We start from the raw sequence: 26361 nt of genomic DNA, 5'->3' as shown, positions 1-26361 counted from the left end.
GTCCAGGTACAGGGTAAACAATTCTGTGATGATTTGGTGGATAGTGGAGCAGAGGTATGTTGCATCAGCGAAAATTTTTTTGATGCTTTAAATCTAGATAGAATGGGTCAGCTAAGAATCATAGGACTGGATGGACAGAGCAAGAAAGTAGACGCCGCCTGAGTAACATTGACTCCCAAGCTGAAACATTGGGAAGTCATTGCACCAGTCGTGGAGGCTTGGCGTGCCATAATACTGTGTGCCCACAAAAGGCTACTTATCACCCCTGATGTGGTGGAACGTTTGAAGGAGACAAAAGGATATGCTTAGCCGTTTGTGAGGTTAGAAGGAGAGAAGGAAAACGCCCCAGGTAAAGTTCGCAAGAAGAAGATGAAAACACTAGACGGCTGAGGGCAGAAAGAAAATGACAGATGTTTTATGATCCAGAGTTTGGGTTCACCCAATGTGAACCAAAGAATCAAGAAGTTAATAATAACCATAGTAAGTTTGATGTCAACAGGTCAGATGGGAATGATGTCCACAATAATTGTGGCAGTAATAATAATAATAAAAAATGTAAATTTGATGTCAGTGGTAAAGGCAAACTTGATGATGGTCATGAGGAGGAAGAAAGAAATAAATGTAAATTTAATGTCACTGGTACAGATGGCAGTGTAGATGATGAAGAAAAAGTAACTAATAATAGTAATATTGGTGTGGTAGATGATGAGGAAGAGGAGGTTAATGGTAATGATGGTGGGACAGATGGCAGTGCAGAAGATGAAGTGAAGAAATTGAATAATAATAATGTCGGTGGCAATGTAGATGAAGAAAATGTGATGAAGAAAATTGATAATGACAGGGATGGTGTAATGAAATGTGATGTGGGTAGATCAGATAAAGACGAAATACTTAGCAATTGTAATGTTAGGATGGTGAAAACTGTCGGTAGACAAGCAGTGGAAAAAGACAACAAAGATAACAATAGTAACGTTGGTGTAGTAATAGAGCCGGAGGAAGTCAGTGATGATGACGATGATGAAGGTGGAGACAATGAAAATGAGGATGGGATGATATACACACAGCTGGTACAAATGCTTGCAGGGTAGTAGGAGGGGAAGAACAAAGGGAGTGACAATGGAACGGAAGGAATTCATTCAAGAGCAACGAAACTGTCCCTCACTTCAAAAAGATTGGCAGTATGCTAGGATCAACAAGAAGAGTTTTTGCATTGAAGATGATGTGTTATATCACAAGGAAACAGTTGTGGGTCACAAGGTGAGACTGCTGTGTTTGCCCACAAGTGGGATCAAGACAGTGTTAGAGCTGGAACATGATGCGCCAACGGCTGGGTACATGGCAGCCAAGTCGACCAGGCAACGGATTGCTTTGAGTTTCCGGTTCCCTGAAACGTCGGACAAAATAAGACGGTATTGTAAATCATGTGAAACCTGCCAGTTGAGAGCTCCAACTCGAACATCGGAGAGGATTCCCATCACTCCTATTTCGAGGAACGATGAGATGTCGTTTTCCCATCTAATCATAGACTGTATCGGACTTATGGTACTACCGGAGGCGGGAACCCGACCACAATACAACTATGCACTGGTGGTAGTAGATTTGTTCATAAGATGGCCAATGGCATATCCCATGAAGCCCATCAGTGCCGAGGTCACTATGATATTCTCCTGCAAATTTTTAACACCTTTTCTGTGCCGAAGATCATCAGTTCAAACTGAGTTACTGGTCGGCTAACTTAAGAGATGTTAATGAGATTGTGATACAGTCCAAGGTTCAATTCCCCAGGTCATCCAAAGGCGTCATGAGTGGTGGAACGGTGTAATCAATCACTAAAAGCGATGATATTCAAGTAAGCAAAAAATCGACCATCATATGTTATCTTTTGTTTTATGGAGTTTGCGTGAGAAGCCCTCGTCGACTACGCAGAGGAGTCCACAACGTTATTTGGTACGTTGCTACGAGGTCCCCTAACCATTTTAAAGAAATCGTGGACAGGGGAACATTGTTATATTGTCATTGCTATACTTCATTATCGCTCATGTCTGAGAAGTGTCTGAAGCGGAGCCGTGCGGATTTTTTGAGCTTTCTTTCACAAATAAATTCTTTTTACATATCAAGGGCCTGTCGGAAGACTGTTTCGCTTCAGAATCTGAAAACCAAGTTCGCCACGTTAGGCAATGTTTAAAACGCTCGAATCTCTGAAAAGGAAATACATTAGCAAACGCCAGGCAATGCTAAAGTGCGGACTTTTGAATGTAAGATCGGCTGTAAACAAAGCACCATTGCTTAATGATGTTATACAGGCAAATAACTTAAATGTTTTCATCATCACGGAAACATGGGTACCTTCCGACGCTCCAAATGCCATAAAATATTGTTTGGCCCCAGAGGGGTATTCCATCTTGCAGAGTCATCGTGGCTCATCACAAGGCAAACGTGGAGGGGGTCTGGCAGTTGTGTACAGCAACCTACTCATAAACTTCCCTTGAACATTGGTAGATGACCAAACGAGTATTTAAAGACTCTACGGGGTAATCTGGAAGAAGCAAAAAACTCTGCTGAAGGATATGCGGACCGAAAGCAAGAACATTATACCATCAATACAATTTGCAAAGTACCGACCGTCAGTTCCGGTTGGGAGATTTGGTCATCATACTGATACCTGCCATGCTAAGAAATAAGTGGTATAACCGATGACCAGGGACTGTAAGGAAAGTTAGCTCTCCTCATCCCTATGTCGTTAAAATCAACGGACAAAAGCACCATGTACACATTTATCGTATGCAGAAAATCAACAGCCTTATTGAGGAAGCCTATGTTAGCAGTTGTGCCATACTCCGGGATGGTGATAAAGAATTTGGTAAATTACGGCTATACGAACTCAAGGTTGATAAGAATGCACACGCAATAGTGAGTATATTGGAGGTGTATCACATTTGTCTACGAAACAACGAATCCAGAGAAAGAAGGTGGTAAACAAATTTCAGAAGGTTTAGCATCAAATCAGGGTATGTTCGAAATTTAGAACCAAGCGAACGCGAGCATACAAAGTACCAGAACCGCTCAAAGAGGAGGTGAAGTAACAGATCAAGATGATGTTAGAACAAGATATCATTGTGCCTTCTATTAGTGAAATGGACAGTCCAATTGCATGTATCCTGAAAAATAATGGAGTGTAAGGCTGGCGATCGACTACAGATACATCAATAAATATTCGGCGGGTGATGGATATTCTGCCCCTGACATGCGGGAAGGAGCTCGAAGTGTATACTGGTAGATTCAAATGGAGGAACAGCCAAGATCTTTGACAGTATTTGTTTACGACGAGGGATTATATGAATTCAAGCGCATGCCGTGTCTCATGTCACGCACAACAAGCATCACTTTCACTCAAGCGTGAATGAATTGACCAAGGACGTGAAAAAATTTACTGTAGCATAAATTGATGATGTTGCAATTTTTTCTCAAACTTGGGACAAGCACATACAACATCTACAAACGTTTTTTGGCGCGGTGGACGAATTAGGTTTAACATTTGATATAAAAAAATGTCGATTAGCGGAAAAGAAGAAACCCTTTTTGGGCATTGTAGTTGGATCAGGAAAAATTAATATTGATCTAACGAAAGTACAAAAGCTGGACAATATTCGCCTGCCGACAACGAAGAGGGAAGTAAGAAAAATTCTAAAATTCTTTAATTACTTCCAGAGTTTCATACCACAGTTAGCCAAAAGGCTTTCCAGCATCACCGATTTAACCAAAAGCTGAACAGGTAGTTCGGATCCGATGGACGGTGGAACATCAAAGGAGACTGGACGAAGTTACACAGCAATTGTTTATATTTTATATATCATCGACTACACACGTCCATTTGGTCTGATTACTGATGCTAGTGATCATACGATCGGTTGTTGCTTAGTACAACAAGATGACATGGCGAAATGAAGACCAATTGCTTTCGCAAGTAAAATGTTACTCGATGTACAACTAAAATGGACAACCATTGAAAAGGAGGCATATGCCATACTTGGGGCGGTACAAAAATTCTGAAGCTGGATTTGTCTGTCTTTGATCCACGTTTATACGGATCATATCCCACGGACCTATTTAATAGAAACTGCTCCAAAGAGCTCAAAATTGATGAACGATTTACACATCAAACACCGGGTTAGAAATAAAAACATCGCAGACATACAAGGATTATGGTGAAAAAAGGGTTGGCTGATGAGAAATGCCAATAGAATGGGAGTAAATATTCCACTGCATGAAATATTCAACTGTTGTGGAGGAGGTATGTCAGGGTTGAGGGTCGGGGTGAAGCGCTATGATATTAAATCCTTTTGGTAATGAAGCAATGCGGAAGGTGGATAGATAAGCACGAACCTGGATGGTAGGAGAGAGAGTGCGAAAGAAGAAACTGTTAAAATAATAAGAGTTAATTACGTAGAGAGTCGGTATTCAATAGTTGGAAGTTGGTATTTGGTACAGTTGGTAGAAACAGGCACGTTGGTGGTTGGTAGTCTGGTATACGGTGATAATAACGACAGCACGTTCAGCAAACTCTACGTCATTTCAGCAACCGTACCGTAAAGTGACCTCACGTTCAACAAACTGCACGTCATCATTTCAGCAGCTGTGAAGTGACCACACGTTCAACAAACTAAACGTCGTTTCAGCAACCGTGAAGTGACAAAACGTGCAACAAACTCTGTCATTTCAGCAAACGTGAAGTGACCAAACGTTCAATATACTACACGTCATTTCAGCAACCGTGAAGTGAATACATGCGCAACAACCTACACGTCAGTTCAGCAACAGTGAGCTGCCAGTACATTCAACAACATGTTCAACAACACGCGAAGCACTTAACGACAGCAAGGTGCCAGTACATTCAACAACACATTCAAATGTGTCAGCGTTAGAAGATGGGCAGTCAACGCACTGCAGCCAGAAGTACAGGACGGCCCAAAAGGAAATTTACCGGACAATTGATATTATATACTGAACAATTGATACGTGGACCATAACTATTTATTTATTTGGTTACTTGATTTTATTAAAAAATAAAACATGTTTCTGTTCAAAAATTGCAAGTTTTTGTGTTGGACCGAGAAAAAACCCTTACATGAAACTAAGCAAAACTTGTACACTAGCAACTACAGTTCCCGATCGTACGCTCTCGAATGCTGCGAATGTTCGCAAAAAAAAATCGTAAAACACAGCCAGCAAACCTCTGGTTTAAAACCGTAAACTCATCTGTTGAGAATACTGAACTACCATTTACACTAATTAGTAGAAACAAAAAAGATCGCGTTTAAATAATAGCAATATCACCGAACAGACTGAGGGCCACCTAATACCGAAAAATTACATCATAAAATAGTTGGGAAAAAATCTGAACACATTACATTAAAAGCTAACAAAATTTACCTTTACCTCGGCATTGTTGCTGAATGTGCAAAAGATGAGGTAATTGAAAAAGTAAAATCTAACAATATTAATGTACTGTCATGCGACCCAGTTTTCGAGAAAGATCAGAACGAAGTGAAAAATTAGATGAGAACAACAAATCGTCATTCAGAATTTGCGTTGAAAAGAACGACCTAAATAAAATTAGAGATCCAAACATTTGACCATCGAGCATTATTTAACGAATGGATTTTTAACAAACCAACCACGGTGCCGGACATAGATTTACCTCAAAATACCAGCAATGAATGACGACAGAATAATAAATTCGATCTCCGAATAAAACAACGATTCCGTCTTCAAAGGATAATAATTTCATAAAATTTAATTTCATTAACATTGGCACGTTTTTCTTCTATTAACAATTTTATTTTATTCTAATTTATTCTCCTTATATTTATCAGAACATTGAAAAGTTGTTTTAAGTTACACGGTGGCCAAGCCTAACTAAAATTAATTTTCTTTTTTTTTATCACTGAATCACACTTTTTGTTTTGTCTTTTGTCTGATTAAATAAAAATGATTTGATTTGATATTTAACTTAAAAAATAAAATCCTATGGCAACAAAAGTTATTAAACATTGGTTCAACGTGCCCAGGTGTTTGGTGGAGTCTGTCACAAAGGTATACAGATGGCAAAATTCATTGCTGCATTGCAACCACCAAAGAAACGTTTGTCCAAAACACTGCAAAATTTTTGGCACTAATTTTCTAGCCACTAATTGTCAATACGAATTTGATAATAAACTTATAGGTTAAAACGTTAGTAATATCCCGATTATATGAAAAGACTGATTTGAGTTTTAAAAAATAATATTTTTAATGAATAAATTGAAAAAGATTGTTATTTCAAAATCGACCCCATGCCCTTACCTGTTGACAAAATTTCACGCCCATCGAAGGGTTAACAGAATTTTATTGTTTACGCCTCAATATGTGAGTTAAAATCTTTCATTTTAGAAATTAATTTTTCAATTGCATTCATAAACGCATTTTTTTAATCATTTATTAAAGTTGTTTAATTGATTTAAATGCATAACGGAATCAATTTATGATTCATTTTTTTAGTTTTCAATATATGAATTTTTTTTTTATAAAATTTACATTTTTCATTTCTCATCAATTGAATGTTTGGCAATAGTTACAACGTAACGATTAAATAATTATATTATTCCGTAAATCAATTTTGTCAAACATTGAAAATGTAAATAAATAAATTGTAAAATTTTGGTTATCACGTTTGAAGCGGAGGCAGACGCTTGCGACTGATGATTTATAAATTTTAAACTTTAAATTTTTTTGTATAATTTTTCACACTTTTTAATAATTTTCAAATAATTTTGTATGTTATTTTATTGATTTGAAAAATTTTAGATAAAATAATTTCTATTACAACTATTTGTTTCAGCTGAAGACGGAATACACTTTCACTCAAAAAGGAAACGCATGACAATCTTTAAAATGGTTCATGAAAAAAAAATCAAAGTTCCTTCAAATTTAAAGATGGCGTAAAGAAGGCCTTTTCATTGCGCTGAAACGCCATAGATTTGCAAAAAAAATTAAAAAAAAACAATAAAACAAACCTTTTTATGGAAATTGTGAGTAGAGCTAGGTCTGCTACTATTAACTCTATCAGTCGTTGACCGTTCCTTCAACTTGTTATTGCTGGCATAATTGTGCACTTTGTGGATGCCATAGTGATCAAATGGTCCTTGCTGGAATGAAGAATGCAAGGCACTAGATGCTCTGCTTGATCCCTTTCGTCTAGGTAACTTTCAATTCAACGAATTTTAACAATCATAATTTTTGCTATAGATGTACTTATACCATTATTTCATGTTAATTCAATAAATGTGTTCGAACATGCAGAACAAAATCGTAATAATATTTTATTATAAGTGGAAAAAATAAAATAAAGCTGTTAAAATTAACTTATTAAATTAACATATTTTATTGAGTCAATTGAAAACAGGATTAAATAAAGATGGCTGCCAGCAAAGGTTTGGTGAATGAGGAGAGTAAAATAGTTAATGTAATCTAAAATTTAACCGTTTGCTTTTTTATTTGTTGCATCAAAAAAAACACAACTAAAACAACAAGATTTGAAAAACGATTGCTTGAAAAGTATTTTTATGATGCTTCTTTTAAAATGTATTACATTATGTACAGTGCAATATAAATTAGAGTATGCAGGTAAATTGAATAAAAGATAAATATATGGTAATATACAGACCAAGTTTAAATAAATGTTATGTAATTCTTGTCGCATTTTACAATATCTTATATTCATATGCCCTAAATCATGAAATTTTCAGTTTCTTTATTAAGGAGCTTTGATAAACGTAAAGGTACTTGCAAATCGTTCGTCACTTTAGCAAATAATCCCAAAGGCCGTAACATCGATACCATACGAAGTACATATACATTTTGTATGCACGTGCAAGCACCGTACTACAAGGATGGGTCACGCACAGATAGCATTCAAACCAGAGTCAGCAAATCATTAATTATTAATTATAAATGAATCATTGACAGCTAACAAATTGTACAACAGTTGGTCATAAAAAGCATTGAATCACTCACACTATCATGCACATGCAACTGTTAGAAAATTTTCCTTTTAAACTTTTATCAAAAATCTTTTTTTATTGAACAAAATTTTATTCAGCAAAGGCTGGGAAACGGTGAAGTTCTGAGGAACATGTAAACTTCCAGATCAACTTTGAAAAACATGTAAAAACAAAAACTTTTCACTATATATTTTTCACTAAAAATCAAAAATTGAAGCCAAAGTTTAGACTGAAATATGAAAAAAATTTATTTTATATATATAAAAAAACTAGATAATACAATTTCCAACCCAACTCTTGGTGATGCGGGTCAGCTGATCAGTGACAAAAAAATGGAAATCTAGAAGGATGGCAAAAATACTATAGCCTGTTACCCAACCGCCCGTTGCCGACACCTTCGTTGGAATTGTTGGAGTTCGTTAACTTAGCTACTGCAAGTCCTGAAATTAGTGTTGAATCGCCTCCTGTGTTTAAAGTGGCCACTGCTATCAAGACTTTGAAAAATTGTAAAAAAAAACCATGTGGTAGTATCCATCCGAAAATGTTAAAATCAGGCGGTCCCATGTGTGCTGGATGGCTACATTGTGTGGCACTCTTGTGTGACAGTTTGGTATGATTCCCGAAGGCTGAAGAAAGGACAGTATTATTTTCAAAGTAAAAGCCACAAAGGTAGGACGCCATCAATGCAAAAATTGCTGAGGCGGATGTGTCACACTTTTGTCAGTCCCAGGAAAAGTGTTAGTTTGTTTTCTGCTCAATTGCCTTCACCGTCCGTAATTGTTCCGACGCAAAAGGAAGCAGAGTGGCTTCACACCAGATGGATCTACAATTAATTGGATTCTCACATTGTCATTCCTACCACAAACCAAACTTTATAATAGGATTTAAAATAAGGAACAGTTTCCATTTCACTTTTTAAATAGGGGGTTATCAATAACAGAATTTCAAAAAAATTAAAATCCTACTCTTCAGGCAAACTTATTCAGCGTCATAATTTGGTTTAAATAAAATGGATCCTCGAGAACTTAATCAATTTGAGCGTAGTTAGTATCTTTGAAAGCAATAAAAGGTACCTTACAACCAAGCTAATAATAACAACTCATATATGTTGCTTGTAACCTTAAAACTTTAACTCTCGAGAATAAGCAACTGTATTTTACTCCTTTATTCTTACATAAACGTTTTAAAAAAAATTTTCTACAAAACTGGTCCATCGGCTCCTTCGTTTAAACTATCAGAATGGTAACCAAAAGATAAAACTCTATTTCATTGAAAAACTATTTGTCCTATATTTTTGTTTTACTATTTTTGTTTATACTTTTTGGTTGATATACCTATTTCAATTATTAATTGCACGACATGAATGAAGTTTATTCATTAACTTTTGTTTTCCTCAACCCCAAAGCTCACATTCTTGTAACGATTATGGTAACTCTTCATTCAACATTCTACGCCTACATTCTTACGAAAATTAATAATTTAATTTTAAAAATATTATTATATAACTTTTGAAACGACGACCACACATCAACAAACATTTCAAAAATTATTAAATTAAGTCATTTCGACTTAACATAAGATATTCTAACATGCAAAAAGCGTATCAACAACCGAAATGAAATACGGAGTTAGAAGGTAACAAGGACTTGTATGATAAAGAGAAAAAACTTGAGAACGTCCATGCTAATGAAACATGCAAATTCATTGAACTTTGCCTCACCATCAATTGAAATCCAGTCCGTTTAGATAAACCATGACAATCCTAACTGTTTAGGCTCGTTTCACAAAAATGTGTTATATAAACAAACATTTGAGACTTCATCTCTTTCATTTTTGAAAATGTTTAAATTTGTGTTGCTTCATCTCTTTCATTTCTTAAAATGTTGAAATTTGTGTTATCTCATATTTAACCCACCTATGTTGTTATTTGATAGGCATAAGAGTTTTTGGCGTCTTCTTTATTAGCCTTGTATAACCGCAAAAGTTATGAAATTTATTGAATGCCATGCAGCTTTACTATGTTCAAACCATCACAAAATTTACATCAACTTTAAAAAATCCAGACACCGTGTTCTTTGATATAATTTTTACTCATGGAAAATTAGATACCTATACAGATTCATCTTCAGCTTCGGATCAGATGTCGTGAATGTCACAAGGTTATGGACATATTTTAGTGCAGTTAATGTCCATGATCATATAATATTTGTAATTCATGACAAAAATTTTCAATACAGCTGCAAACCTCGTTCAAATGGTTACACATCAATCTGAGACCCTTGCTTACATCAATGCTTTCGCAAGTAAGATGATGCAGACTTATGTTAATGTTATCAATTGTGTCCGTTGTGTTGCTTGATTTAAATGGATCTCGATGCAGGTCATTGTTATTATTTGTTAAATTGGCGTGTTTATTGTCAAGAGTATTATTTATTGTGGTTTCACACAAAAACTTCATATTTTTCTTGCAAACGTTGAGTTTATCACGGCTGGCAACTGCACTTGCTGGAATTACGTTGGTATCCATTTGTTTAACAGGATGATAAAGTTTTCGAGTTTTGTGATTGAAACAATACATATTAGGAACATCACAATTGAAAGTTTGCTCATCAGAGTTATTATTTTTGTGGCGTTTATTGAAAGCACAGCTATTATTATTATCTAATATTAAACTATTCATTTGATAACAATTTTTGTTAGAGAATTTTTTGATAAAATCACTTGATTTAACAACCTGTTTGTGTGTTTTAACGTTATTTTTATTGATTTCTTTCTTAAAACCAATAAACTGACAACTTTCGTTGGTAATACAACCATTATTATCAACAATGTTAGTATTGCAGAGTGAACTGTCATCAAAACCAAATTGTGCATGATCATTACGTGGCTGCTGGTCGATCAAGCCAACCTTGAGAATTCTGTTAATAAGAGGAACTATTTGATCATCAGACAATGCCTCAATATGTAGAGCTGGCGGTAAGATTGACGTTGATGGAGAACTCAATGGGGACGCAAAGGTGGTACTTTTTGCTGATGTGCCTAAGATTTCGTGCAAGTTGTTCTCTGGTGATTCGATTGTGGACACAGCTTTCGAAATAGAGCTAACATCTTTTTTACGCTTACAACAATTGAGTTTATCTTTAAACTTTTCACTTTTATTGTCAGTTTTTCGAACCGTGAACAGATTGCTTGCATTTATTTCAAAAGTGACACATTTTTTATGAAGATTATCTCCAGGCTTCCCTTTTTTATTTTCCAACAAAGCATTTTTTGCCGTTGCCTTAATATGAAATTTTATCAAAACCTGATTATAATAATATTGATAATAATGATGGCATTGGTGGTGATATAGAGGATAATAATGATGATGATTCAAAGTGGATTGTAAAGTTTGGTGCCTGAATGTTTTGCAAATTGCACAAAAACAAAATTGGAAACTAACGAAAAAACTAAATATTTAAAATCAATAAACAAGTAAAATGAATCAAATGATATTTAAAAGTAATTGAAATTCTTAAAATTGCTTTTATTTCAAATAATAACAAAAAAACTCAATTGGAATTTGATTGAATTTCAGCATCTTCGAAGTTGTAAACAATTTAATAACTTTATGTTGGAGATCGAAATTTAATTATAAGCCCATCAAAATTTCTTATTACGTTTGTAAAAATGCTGGCCTAACCGGAGCTGAACCGGAAACATTGGACACTAGCACACCATTCTACTATGCTGACAACACATCTCCACATTAGTGCAACTTATTATTGAATACATCGGCAGAAATATTTATAACTTTTAAAATTATTTAAAAATTATGTTAAATATTACTACCAGCATATTTGCAGAACTATTTTTAGATGGCTGAAACAACAGAGTCTAAATGAAACGAATTCAGTCAACGAGCCATAAAGATACCAATGGACAAGCGTCAGTTGTTAGCAACAATGAACAACAACAACACGAACATAAACACACGAATGTCTCACAAAATCATTTATCACGATGTGACGTTAATGGAGTTGCCTGTGTTTATTGATCTGCTCCGACAATAAAGAGTAAATGCAATTTAATTTTTTCGTAATTTAATGTATTCAGCAAGAGATAAAATGACTTTATAAAAATCTCTTGCTGTTTAATGTAAGCCTGCAAAATTTAAATCAACCTGTGCAAAAACAAGCGTCAGCGGTAAGACAACAGAACAGCAGCAACGAGTATCCAACAGCAAAATAAGAAACTCAACGCATAACAAAATGAGAAAGAAGTACAACGCAAGCAAACCTGTCCAACGAGTTTGCTGTAAGATCGTTGTTGGCTGTGGTGAGTGTTGTTGCTAGGAACTGCAGTGTGTGGCTTATTGCGAAGGTGAGGTAGTACATTCTTATGCGGGTGTTGGCCTGCTGGGTTGTTGGAGGGTCTGTGGAGGGCGTTGGAGGTGGACGTCGGGGCAGGCTGGTTCCCAGATCGCGGCTCCTTAAATTTAAAGTTAAGTTTAAAAGAATGAGAAAAACGTAAAAATATGAAATGTAAAATTATTATGCAATAATCAATTGTTATTACTATAAATGCATTTTTTTACAATATCTATATCGATATCTATCCAATATCTATAAGCAATTATTGATGAAAATTAGTTAGTTAGTTAACTTCCAATTTAACTTTTCGATTTTTCTAATGGTAGAAATCACAATATGTTCGGCGTTAGTTCAAATTTTGGTTTTGAACTAAAGAAACTTGAAAAAGATTTACGATCAACCGTTAGAAAAACTGAAAAGTTAAATTGGTTGTTAACTAACGCTGAACATGTTGTGATTTTTATCAATAATTGCTTTTCTGACAGTCTTAATCCAATAAACAAATTTTAAAAAACACTAAGAACTGGTTTAAAAATTAATACTGTATTAGCGATAATCTGTTTTAATAAAATATTTCTAATAATTGCAGTAGAACTGGTTAATTTACGCATTTACTGTTTTGGAGGGGCAGTGTGAAAGTTGCACGTGTTGTTACATAGAAATGCAGAGACGACGCAGTTCAACATAATGCACATGATTTATTATCGTGAATCAGTGATTTCATCCATCAAACAGATGTAAGATTTAAATAAAACATGCTCAATGTATAACCATCAATGAAGTTCATTTGTTGGAGCAGTTAACAATTTCTGAACAACGATTGATCTTCCTAACTTATTGACATTAATAATACTTAAAAAAAAGTACATAAATCAAGTTGAAAAAATTTGGACTGAACATTTTTTGTCATATTTTTCAGTAATAGAAATTAATTTTTGTAGACTTACATTTTATGATGAAAAATTTGAGCGTACCTAAACAATGCAACTAATTTGTTTGTACCAACGTGTGTTTTTGTGTACCAACTCTTTTTACTCTACCTATGAATCTGAATTAATTAATTATAAATATCTACTATTCTTTAAACACTCTATTTTTCTTAAAAATTCTAAAAAATCTGCTTCAACATCTAAAAATATGTGGTCTATTCTGTCTAAACTTCATCATAAAAAATCCTCTCACTCATCTTTATCTGCTCAACAGTATCATGACTTTTGTAAATAGAATTAATTCTTTAAGAACATTTAATTTTCATTCTACTCCTCATAACTTTAATAAACTTACTACTAATTCTTTTCCGTATTTACTCCTATAAATCTAGAACTTACTACAATTATTAATTCTATGTTATCTAAAACTTGTTCTCTCGATCTACTTCCTTCTAGTTTACTTGAAGAATTTTCTTCAACAATTTATCCATTATCCTATCATTATCCTATCATTCTTGAGTTAGTTAATTTATCTCTTTGCACCTCTAAATTTCCTACTTCTTATAAAAATTCTATTGTTATTCCTATTTTTAAAAACTCATCTTTAGATCCTTGCTCTTTATCTAATTATAGACTTGTTACTAATATTACTATCATCTCTAAAACAATAGAAAAAGTAATTTATAAACAATTATCATTATATTTAAACTCTAACTCCTTGCTACCTGTATTTCAATTTGATTTCAGACCTGCTCACAGTACTTAAACTTCTTTACTCAAAATACATAATGATATCCATCTCTCCATCCGACAATGGTAATTTTACCCTTCTTCTTGCTTTTGACTTTTCCTCTGTTTTTGATACTGTTGATCGATCATACTATTCTCTTGAGGCTGCTAGATCTTTCTTTTAATATTAATGGTTCTTGTCTATCTTGGTTTTCTTCTTATCTCTGTAATCGTTTTTTTCTGTTGTCCTTAATAATTCTACTTCTAACTCCTCTACTCTTACTTTTGGGGCACCTCAGGGTTCTATCCTTGGCCCTCTTCTATTTATACACTATACATCTGAACTATCTCGTATTATTAATAATTTTTCTTTCTCTAGTCAACTATATGCTGATGATTCTGATATTTATACTTATTTATATTTTCTCAATAGTGTTCTACATATTCTATCTCTATGTCTTTCTTCAATTATCGCTTAGTCTGACTCTATTTGTCTTAAACTTAATCCTTCAAAATTTGAATTAATTTGTTTTTGTTTGTCTAAACACTCTATTACTATTCCTTCTATTATCTTACCTGATTCTAAAACTCTTTATGTTTCTCGCAAGTTTCGTAGTCTAGGCTTTATCTTTGATTATAGCATGTTTCTTCTTCTCAGATTAATAGTGTTGCCAGAAGTTCTTACTTTCATCTACGTAGAACAAAAAAACTTTTGCCTTTTCTTGATGATCCTACTCTTCTCCTTCTTGTTACTTTGTTAGTCTTATCTAGGATTGATTATTGTAACTTGCTTTACTATGGTCTTTTTGATTCTACACTCTATTCTTTAAAAGTTAAAAAAAGGAACATTATATAAAGAAAAAGGCATAAGACAGTTTTATCACAACAACAACGACAAACAACGACGACAACAACAACAACAACAATAACATGATAATCATACATAACAGATGCAAAAACTTCACATCGAACCTCGGGAACACTAAGCAGATGGGAGATTGCATGATGGTGATGTTGTTGTTGATGTTGTTGTTGATGCGGTTGTTGATGTTGATGAAACGATTGTTGCTGTTTAGATGTGTCGTTGGACAACTGAGGTTTGAATGATAATGAATGTATTTGTCGAGGTGATATCTGGTGATGCTTGTTTGTTGTGCTGGTGTCGTATATGAGGTCATGCAGGCCAACATCTGCCTGTTGTTTGTGGCTGCTATGGCTGCGTTTGGAACTCAACACGCTTGTGGTTTCTGCTTCTCTGCTGAGTATTCACGATGAACCAACCAAATTAAATAATCATGCACAAGCAAATAACATGAAATAAAAATTAAAATAATAAATGCGTCTACATTCTTATATGAATAAGCATTCACTTTTTGTGGAACGACAAACGTTCAAAAAGGACACAACATCCAGATCAGAGCGGCACAATAGACACAACATCCCGAACCACACAACGACATAAACACAAACAACACAACACAAACGACAAAGCATGACAAATAACAAACAAACAAATATCACTAACCTATCAGTGAAGAGTGGTCTGACAGTAAGAACTCCATCGAGATTGATATCATCAACATATGGAAACACTGTAGACAACAAGCTGCTCTGATTGTTTTATAGTTTTGTGCTGTTTTCTATTCATAATTTTTCATTAATCTTGCTTTTACAAATTAAAAAAGGTTTTAATGTTGTATTTGTATAGAATGTCAATGAAAATTCCAAGATTGTTTGATAAAGAAACATTTTTGTTCACAATTGCATGATCTTAATGTATCACAAAAATAGTTAGATCAAATCTAAACTTTCTGGAAAGCATTTTTCTGCATTTTTGTAATTTTAGATAACTTTTACACACCATGTATATAATTATTCAAATCTAATAAAAAAAAAGAACGATGACAACTTCACATAATTCAATTCTAAACTCACACCTCACACATTATTGTAAGTAGAACGCATGAATGTAAAAATTTCTCACAATGACAACAAAACAACATTGCCACTCATCAATATAGGTGATCGCTGTTGTACAATGCAGAGGGAATGCTCGGTCTCTAAAACTTTGAATGCAATCAATTACTCCCCACCTGAACAACGCAGGATTTTTTGCTTTTTATTTATTCGCGTTTATTCATATTTATCACGGGAACAAAAGTATTCAGATCATTTTTACGTCACTGTGCATGAATAGGACAAAGGACCAGATGGTTCCGAAGATAAATGAAACAAAAAGGAATAAAACTTTTGAAAACGTCTAATAAATATATGCAACTTTCTAGTCTATCCAGACTGAATTTGCGTCTTCTAAGCTTAGGAGATACAAACATAACTCAATGTAGGTATTGTAACGTTATATTACGATCTAATTATTGAAATGCAGACATTATGATGAATTTTTATAATCTAACTTTTTCAGGAGAAGACATAACATTATGCAGTCCATTCTGCAATATGTTCCTCTGACTGGAAGATCTTTGTGAGGCCACATCACATTGCTGTCTGTCAGTTTCCAGATCATCAACAAGCACCAGTTCGTGCTCGTATAAGTTTTTAAAATCATGACTAGGATTATTTTTGGGCGTGATCGGATTGAAGGGAAGATGATGTGTGGTTTTGCGATCAGCTAAGTCATGTGAAGTTTTCGTTGCAGCTTTTTCAGAGGTGAAAACTGGAATAAATATTTTAATAGATTAAAACAAATTCATTATCCAAATACTTGACACATAATTGTAAAAGTTATTAAAGTAATGAAAAACACACCAAGAACAGCTGATAGACCAACAAAACCAAACCTTTTGAATGTTGTTCGACAAGTTTGGACAGCAAGGTAGTAAGCACGGGACTGAAAGTTTGGAAGATGTTGAGACACAAATTAGATAGCAGCTGATCTCTCCAGCAGTTGACAGGGGTGACCGGGGGAACACCAGAATTGTTGTGCCTCGGCCCACGCTTCCTCTCTTCAGAACTACTTTCAATTTTTTATAAAAACGTTGTTAGTTAATGCACCGCAAAGTTTTAAAAGTTAGTTGAGACATTGTAAGTTTGATGTTCTGTTATTATTATTTCATAGCACGGGCAAGCCCCTTGCCATCACAAAACAAAACTCAAAAAACTAAGCAAAATAAATGATTGTCCGAAGGTTAAAGGAATAAAATTAAGTAAAACATAATTAAACCATCATTCGATTCGAATTATCAACCGAAAAATGACTGTAAATAAAAATATTAAAGAAATTTTCTACAGACATCAATTAGAATTAAACAATTGCAATAAATTAAAAGTTTGCTCGCCAATTAAACTTTATATCACCAAAAAAATCATCAATTGTCGATTTAAAAACAGACAGAGAATCCGCATTAACAGCAACCGAGGGCAGCATATTCCAATCTTCCACCACTCTATTTGAGAAGTAGAATTTATGACAGTCTTTATGAGAAATTGAGGCTGTTAACTTGAGGTTATGTCCTCTTGTACGCTCATCGCCAGAAAAAAACAAAGTAGGTCCAATATCAGCCGAAACACCCTCGTGTATTATCCTATAAACTAATATAAGATTGGCTCTTCGTCGTCTGAAGGCAAGAGACGGCAAACCCAGTTTCCTCAGTCGATCATCGTATGAAAGATTTCTACAAGACTTTATCAAACGAGTTGCTCTTCTTTGTACCTTTTCCACCTCGTCTATTAGTCCAACTTTATAAGGATTCCACACTTGAACTCCATATTCCAAATGCGATCTCACCAACGATTTGAACAACAATAGAAAAGCTTCGTTTGAAAGGCCCTTAAAGTTTCTGGCAATAATACCCAACATTGAATTTGCTTTGTGCACTATTTTCAATACATGGCTTCTGAACCTCATTTTATTATCCACAACTATTCCAAGATCTGATAGCTCATCAACTTCAGGAAGATTGAACCGCGAATTATCATCATCCACAATGGTGTATGAAGTACACGGCTGGCGGGAACCGATTCTTAGTAACTGGCATTTATCAGTATTTATTTTCAATTTCCATTCCTCAAACCAGGTTAGTAATTTTCTAATATCTTGCAAAAAACTATTTTTGTCTTCCTCTGTTTTCAACACTCTGAAGATTTTTGAGTCGTCAGCAAAAAGCAAGATATTATCACATACTGAAAAAATATCATTGATATAGATAATAAACAGTAGAGGGCTCAAAACCCCACCCTGGGGAACTCCACTCAGGACTGGTCTTGACTTAGATAATGTATCCTCTAATTTCACCTGAAATGTTCTGTTGTTGAGATAATTCTCAATCCATTTTACTATCTTACCATTCACCCCATACCGCCCAAGCTTAAACAACAGACGTTTATGTGAAACTTTGTCGAACGCCTTTTCCAGATCCATGTAGATTACATTGACTTCGTAACCATGATCTGTTCCATCAACCACCGCCTCTAAAAATTTCAACAGCTGCAAAACCGCGGAGCGTCCAGGAATGAAACCATACTGACTCTTCGAAAAAAGATTATTTTCCATAAAGTATTTCATAATATGGTCCTTTATCAGCCCCTCCAGGACCTTACAACAAATTGACGTCAATGCTATTGGACGGTAATTCTGAGCAAGATCTTTTCTACCTTTCTTGTGCAACGGGATCACATGACTCTGCCTCCAATCACCAAAAACGATACCCTCATCCAATGAACATTGAAAAATACGACTCAAGTGAGTGGTAACCACATCACGCATTTCCCACAGAATTCTTGGATGAATCAAATCTGGACCCTTCAATTTGTCTGCTACCATTTCTTTATTTATCTTCAAGTCTTCCATTTTTGTACCATCAATTACTGGAAAATTTTGGTCTAAAAAGTTTATCTCCTTTTCATAGACCGAGGAAAAAAAATCTGCAAATGCTTCTGCTTTTTCTTCAGCATTTGTAACAATTCTACCACCCACCGATAGTGGACTCATCGATTCAACATGTCTGGTGACTTTCTTTACATAGTTCCAAAATAACTTCGGATTATTTTTATAATTACTGGCAATTCTATCCTGAGATTGTTTTTTCAATTCACTGGTTATTTTTTTTATTTTTTCTCTAATTTTACGGTAAACTTCCAATCTGTTATCGCCATATCTATAAATGGATCTCCAAATCAATCGCTTTTCCCTGATTAAATTTTTTAGCTCATTGCTCATTTTAAATTTATAATTGTTGTTATTACTTCTAACAGGAACAAACAGTTGAGTATATGTAGTCAATTTAGCTCTGAAAAATTTCCAGAACTCTTCAGTATCCTCATTCTGACCTGTTCGATTATCAAGTTCTTGTGACAGAAGCTCTCTGAAACTTTCATAATTTCCTGAATCATAACAATACTTTTTCTTGTATTTCTCAGGTGGGCATCTGAAACCTATTACTTTGAATTCCACAATAGAATGGTCACTATTACCCAAAGGTGGATGATGCATAATGTTGCGGACCAACTCTTTAGCTGATATTACCAGATCAAGGATGTTTGCTGCCTGTCCATCTCTGAATCTTGTTGGAAAGTTAATATGTTGAATTAAGAACTTATCTTTCAGAATACTCAAAAATTCATTTTCAATTTTTTCATCACTTCCTCTGCAACTAAATGTCTCCCAATCAATTTCAGGAAAATTAAAATCACCCAGCATTAGAAAATCACCATTTAATGAAAGACCCTCAATTAACAAAGATAACAAATTTTTATTGTTTTTTTCATCAGACTTTGGACTTCTGTAAATAAAAACAATATTTAAAATACTTTTGGACATCACAAGTTTAACAGAAATATGTTCTTTGAAATCTGATTTCATGGCAACCTCAGAAACAACTATTGAATTTTTATAGTACAACACCAAACCTCTTTTGTTGACTTCAGCAAAACCTGAGGAAATGATGGAGTAACCATTCATATTTATTTCAGATAAAACTCTACAATTTCTAAAGTTTTTTGGATTTACTTCATTCAAAACTATCAAATCTGGTGAAATCTCCAAGCTCTGCAAAAATATTTTTAAATCCTCAAACTTGTTAGTGAAAGAATCAACATTGGACATAATTATACTTAAATTATTGTTGTTGTTACAGCTTAAATTATCTATGATGCTAAATTTTGCCTTCTGTAAGCAATCACATGAAAGTCTCCTGGTTTGCCTTTTAACCTGAAAATCCACTTTGTGATATCTTCTTTAGCAGCAATTTCACTTTTTTTCTCTTCAAGAATTTTTTTATTACTGATTCTGTCTTCCTTAGATAGATCATGATTTATTATAACTTTACTAAAACATGCTGAGTTTCTCAGTTTAAAACAGTTTGCAAGCAACAAATTCTTGGTAGTTAAACTTGCTAGTTGTACTAAAACTGGTCTTGGTTTGGCCTCCTCTGATTTTCTACCCAACCTGGATATATCAACCACTTCTGACTCAGAATCAATATCAGCAATCTCTTTCAACAGTTTGCCAACACATACCCTGGGGTTATTTTCCTTCTCATCTAAATTATATAATATTATGTTATTTTTTCTTTTTTCCCTATCATTATTAAAATCTATTTTGGTAGTTGTATCTAAAATGGATTTTTGCATCTTTTTAACATCAGTCGCAAGAGTGTCAACCTTCCCTTTTACAGCTTCTGAATATTTCATTAACACTTGTTCACTTTTTTCAACTGTTTTTTTAGTTATTTTCTCATTATCTTCCATCTGTTTTAAAGAAGTTATAGATATATTTTCCATTCTTTTTCTTAAACCTGACCATTCTTCATTTTGTGCATATATGGCTTTTTCAAGAATCTCCATTTTTGACATCATGGAATGTGTAATGTCTCGCATTTCACTTTTATAAACTTCCAATGATGGTCCAAAATCCAAACTGGCAGCCTTTTCTGTTTCAACCAAAATTTGTAGCTTTTCCCTATTACATTTCATGCATTCTTCACATAACTTTAATCCCAAGTTATCATTGTCTGTACACTTCAGTTCTGAAACTGTGTCTTTCGGCTTTTTCTTTCTTTCCATCACTTGCAATCAATTAACGAGATATATTTACCACAAAAGAAACAAATAAATAATTAATTTAAATCAAGTTAAGTTAAATGTTCGGTTTTACGAGTTTTACGAGCGATAATACGATAAACGTAAAGACGATAAACCAATGAAGAAAGCCATGTTATGAGTTTGCATTGGGAAATGTTTCATTAACAAAAATATTAAAAAAAAAACTTATTTTCACTTCATTTTTAACGAAAAAATGTTTTATTAGTTCAAAAAAATAAAAAACCTTTCATCGTACTTTAAAATTAACGCTGACATCCATGGCAGAAAAAATAATCACACTTTATTTATTTTAAAGAAAGAAAAATGTTGAATCACTGAATAACGAAGATTAATGAGTTAACATATAAGCATGTTCAAAAGCACACTTACAAACACACACACAAAACATCTGTTACAAATAATCGTTATCGACACCATAACATTCTTAAAATATAAATACATTAGCCGAAGAGCGAATAAATTATGCAGCCCATTGCAAAAGCACAAACAACATATTGGAAGCAATCTAACTAGTAGTCAATAGCGAGGACTTCTTCATAATGACCTTGAAGTTCGATGACCTCATCATCGCCATCATAATTAGCACCATTTATTGAAGACCCATATTCATCAGCTTCATCTTCCTCACCACTGCCAACTGATTTTAAAATTTTTGAAGCTTTTTCTCCTTTCACCTCAAGACTGAACAATGATGAATGAATAAAAATTAAAATTACGAGGTGATATTTACAATGATTGGTTTAAGCAAGTTGAAAAAATGAGTAGTAAAGAAGAAAATGTAGATAAGATTGTAGATATGTAACCCCAGCAGCACTCTTATGATCACCGTGATAATGTGAGTTTGGTCATGTGTCTTCAGAGTAGGGCTGTAATGGTCATATTTCCAAATTCGGCTTCAAACCGATTCCAGTCAAAATTAGGCCAAATTTCGAATTTAAGTCGCATTTTTGTTTTTAGGGTTTATATTTGTATCTATGCATTTATTTACGCGTTTACAAATCGTACATTTATTTGTTTACATGTGGACATGTATGTGATTGCTTTTTGACCAATGTTGTATATGCAAAATGATTTGGAACGACAAGAATATTCTAACTGATGTGACTATCTTGTCTATATCTTAATCACTTTGAAATTACAAAATGTTAACACAAAGCACTAATGATTGAGAAATTCGTTTTTCAAAATTATTAAAAATGTGGGGTGCAGGCGTGTATCAGAAATGTTCGCCTGGTTCAAAGTGTGCGTTTGAAAATAATAGTATTGACAGAAATCGGTAAAGAGTTGTTAATTCAAATCGCATTAAATTTAAGCTAATTTATTAGATTATTTATAGGGATGTAGTATAATAACGTTTTATGTGAGAGCTCAGTCAGTAGAAGTGCCATGTCACACGCTGTCGATCTGAAGCTCAAAGGATATTATGCGCTAAGCGAATGATGCGGGCTTGCACGTGCGTATGAAATACGTGTGTACATTAGAACTGCAAAATAAAGAACAAGCTAATGTTTGCAAGGAAGCTAATGAAGTCATACTGACAAGTTTTAGCATAAAAATGTAACCGATGCACAAATCCGGCTTCCGCTTCGGCCGGATTTTTTTGTAAATTCAGCTAAAACCGGCTCTACCGGTATTGAAAAAGTAAAATTCGGTGCAGCTTTACTTTACAGTGTGCCAGTAAATGATGATTATGTTACTAACGATGCACACTTTAAATAAATAATGTTGAAAACTTTAATGTAATTTGAAACGAATTTTAAAAAATAATGATTGAAAACTCACCTCATGCTGTTAAAAAAATCTGTCAATGGAAATGTCTCTTTACTGTTCAATTTCAAATAACATTTTTTCAGTTAAAAAATTACGACACAAAAATACACTTGAAAACAATAAAAAAAAAACTTGAATGTTTATTTAAATAACTTGGGTTGATTTGAAAATAAAACATTAATAGCTGAAACTTGAAAAAATTGAATTTAAAATATTTAGGACATGAAATCATAGACGTAGAAATTCAGAAATGTGGCACATACAACCGTGTACTACCTAAAAGATCGTATCTAAATCTCAAAAAAAACTAATAAAAAATTTATAGAATGTGAATTTAATTTTTTTGTAATCAATAAAATTCTTTTATTGAAATTTAATAAAAAACCAAAAAAACTGATTGTGGCAGTGGCAATAATAAAGGCATGGTAACAAAAATAGCAGACTTCAGAGAACAAGCACAAATGTTGCCACAAAAAAGCTGATATTACGCACCTATGACCAATTGACTATGCATGAACTATGAAAAGCCCAACATACCCCTGCAGATGTCTGTATGTTAATTCGTTGTTCATTAATTTTGTTGAGGGTGAATACCTTTGGTAACCATGTTCCTGTTGCTCCAACAACTTTGCACCAGTCACCCTGTTTAAAAAATTTATGTATAATTTATATTGAGGTTAAGGTAAATTCGGACAACCAAATTATGAACAAGCAATCATGTAATGAAATACAGCCAATAAAATAGCAGAAATAAAGTCAATTATGAAACATATCAGCATCAAAGAAACAAATACATATGACAAATAAGCCACGAATATGCAACAAACGTGCCAGAAGTATTTAGCAGAGCTTCAAACCGTTACTTTTTTCGTTCCGGTTTTCGGTTTCGGTTCCAAGAGTGAAAAAATTTTGCATCGGAGCTGGTTTAATTCAATAGATAAAATGAATAATACGCTGTGTCTGTGGCCAACCGATTTGAGATGTTGAATAATGCACAAGAGGAATTAACATCAAAATCATTGTCCAAAGTCAGTTTTGTCAGAAAAAGCTATTAAAACTTTTAGCTTTGCTGATATAAAGAAAAAAGCCTGAATTATGGATGATAAATGGAAACTAATTGAAAAGTAACGAGAGGCAAAACATGGAGATCAAGTATGATAAAAAAATGAATGCAGAAGTGCAGAGAAAAGTAATAGCAGATAAACAAGCCAAACTAAATTGTTTTGCGACGAGTTGGATAAGGCTCAGCAAAAACGTCAAATCACCCGCAAATTTCAGCCGCAGCTTAAGTGCATCGAAGCGAAGAATGGCAAAGTTATTAAAAAAATTCAACAAAGAGTTTAAAAAAACCAAAAACCCCATTTTTAGAAAATTTCAAATTTGATTAATGGTTCGAATTTAATCATGCACTGACTGAAACAAAATTAGCCAAAATTAACCGAAATTTTTCTAGCAAACATTAATCAAATTTTAAAATACAATAAAAAAGACATTCAAGGAACCTCAAATGAGGAAATGCACTTCTCCATTCGTGACACTCCCTGATGATGGCGTGGTTTCCATCATGCTTGCCATCAAACAATATCCCATCCATTGCATCAAACAACTCGTTTGTCTTTTTCGTTGCCAACTGGTCAAAGTCCTTCAAATTGTTTAACAATCAACATTTGTTCAACAATCAACATTTGTTTAACATTCAATATTTTTCAACCTTCAACATTTGTTTAAAATTCGATGTTTATTTAACATTCACAGTTTGTTCAACATTCAACATTTATCAACATTTGAAAGTCATTTAATATTCAACAATCATCTAGCCTTTCAATTACTAATTAAGGCTTGAAAAACAAATTAACAGATCAGCAAACGTGACCTAATTAGTTAAACTTAAACCATTCGCTGAACCAAATATTTTCCTAAACACAACTGAATATGTTCCAGAAATTATAAAAAAAATAAAGCAAATTTCTTCCCAGTAGATTGTCATCATTATTAATGTAAGGTCAGCATTCTAATAAACTAAAAAACTAGAGATGTACCAAATTGGACTTTTTAAATATACAAACACAAATCTTGCCATAGCCAGAGTTGTGCATCCATTACATTTTATGTTACAACTTGTGACTAAGGTTTTTCTTATTAGCTTTCCAGCATTAATCTCAAGCCCAGTCTAGAACGTTATTGATGACCTAATAAACTAACTTGAATTTGAAGTAATAACTTTGATTTCTGTAAAGAATTTTGTATACAAACAGATACAAAAAACATATATTAAAACATAGGTATACCAATACAATAAGAAAATTTGTAATTTGGTTATATCCATGCACCACCTATATGAACATATTTTGAAAAATAAATTTATCAATCATAGTGCTTGATGTTAATATCTGGTAATTCAAAAACAATTGAAATATAATGAAATAATTTAAAAGCAATTGAAATATAATGAAGTAATTTAAAAGTAATTAAATTATAATGAAGAGACAGCTAATTTACAAATTATTCTCTTTTCCCATCAGCAGCTTTAAATTCAAAAATTCAAAGACACTTTATATTATTTGCTTGATTGATTCATTTATTTTCAATTCATATCTCACAGCATACAAAAATTAATAGAAGTTCGTAACATGCAGCAAAAATATGAAAAAAAAAATAAGAATAAACTATAAATAAGGAAGAATTTTTAACAACAAGAGACCAACATTTTCAGTCATTGAGAACAAACTGCTGTTTTCAGTGAGGAAACCTGATGATGACAGTGAGTGACTGAGGGACAGCTTATCAAATGTACATGACATGGCACTTCCAATTCTGCTGTCCACACTTTCTATGCTGTGCACGTGTGTTTATATTTGTGGATGTGTGTCTCTCTCTCTCTCTCTCTCTCTCTCTCTCTCTCTCTCTCTCTCTCTCTCTCTCTCTCTCTCTCTCTCTCTCTCTCTCTCTGTGTGTGTGTGTGTGTGTGTGTGTGAAACAAAGTGTGTTTGTGTGTGAGAGTGAAAATGTCCAACCAAATACACAGACATGATTATTATAAAAGAAATAGAAGTAAAACCTGAGCAAATTTACAAATACACATGCAAGAATGTAGTATTATGTACACTTAAAAAATTTAAGTACAATAAGTTTTATAATTCTTTCATATGAATAGGAAATTCACTTCATATTATTTCAATTTATATCAAATAAAAACTGTTTTTCATATTAAAAATTTAAGTCATTAAAAATTAATAAAAATTAGATCTAAAAACATAAATTAACCAAACCATATGTTAAGATGCCTTATTATTAACGCCTTACATCAATAATTTTTACAACAGCTGGCAAATAACATGTAGTACTGCAGTGAACTCTAATTTTTAGTAAATATTGGATATTAACCACTTTGCACTAGAAAAAATGATTCAAACAACAAAAAAAAACAAACCCAATAACTGGAGAAGGTACATCAAAGCATTTTGAGACATTTGTATCATCATT

General features: G+C 33.5%; 3 protein-coding genes across 3 annotated transcripts; 1 reads left to right on the top strand and 2 right to left on the bottom strand.

Moving 5' to 3' along the window:
- Positions 1-410: 410 nt before the first annotated feature.
- On the top strand, positions 411-5556 carry HELRODRAFT_162802 (hypothetical protein; the record flags this gene model as incomplete). Its single annotated transcript, XM_009024901.1, has 4 exons — positions 411-998; positions 2119-2169; positions 2229-2445; positions 5384-5556. 4 exons carry the CDS (start codon positions 411-413, stop codon positions 5554-5556), a joined length of 1029 nt encoding a protein of 342 aa, XP_009023149.1.
- A 4665-nt stretch (positions 5557-10221) lies between these two features.
- On the bottom strand, positions 10222-21069 carry HELRODRAFT_162801 (hypothetical protein; the record flags this gene model as incomplete). Its single annotated transcript, XM_009024900.1, has 10 exons — positions 10222-10773; positions 10948-11343; positions 12318-12509; position 12833; positions 15022-15141; positions 15575-15660; positions 16464-16723; positions 16848-17023; positions 19314-19938; positions 20259-21069. The coding sequence occupies 10 exons, from the start codon at positions 21067-21069 to the stop codon at positions 10222-10224; spliced, it is 3219 nt and encodes a 1072-aa protein (XP_009023148.1).
- Positions 21070-21617: 548 nt separating this feature from the next.
- Positions 21618-25679, bottom strand: HELRODRAFT_162800 (hypothetical protein; the record flags this gene model as incomplete). Its single annotated transcript, XM_009024899.1, has 4 exons — positions 21618-21789; positions 23416-23520; positions 24381-24520; positions 25584-25679. 4 exons carry the CDS (start codon positions 25677-25679, stop codon positions 21618-21620), a joined length of 513 nt encoding a protein of 170 aa, XP_009023147.1.
- Positions 25680-26361: the final 682 nt, after the last annotated feature.

This window comes from Helobdella robusta (assembly GCF_000326865.2).
Source record: "Helobdella robusta unplaced genomic scaffold HELROscaffold_4, whole genome shotgun sequence".
NCBI classification, from domain to species: domain Eukaryota; kingdom Metazoa; phylum Annelida; class Clitellata; order Rhynchobdellida; family Glossiphoniidae; genus Helobdella; species Helobdella robusta.
The sequence above is the reverse complement of the archived record's forward strand: the minus strand, read 5'-3'. Positions and strand labels throughout refer to the sequence as shown.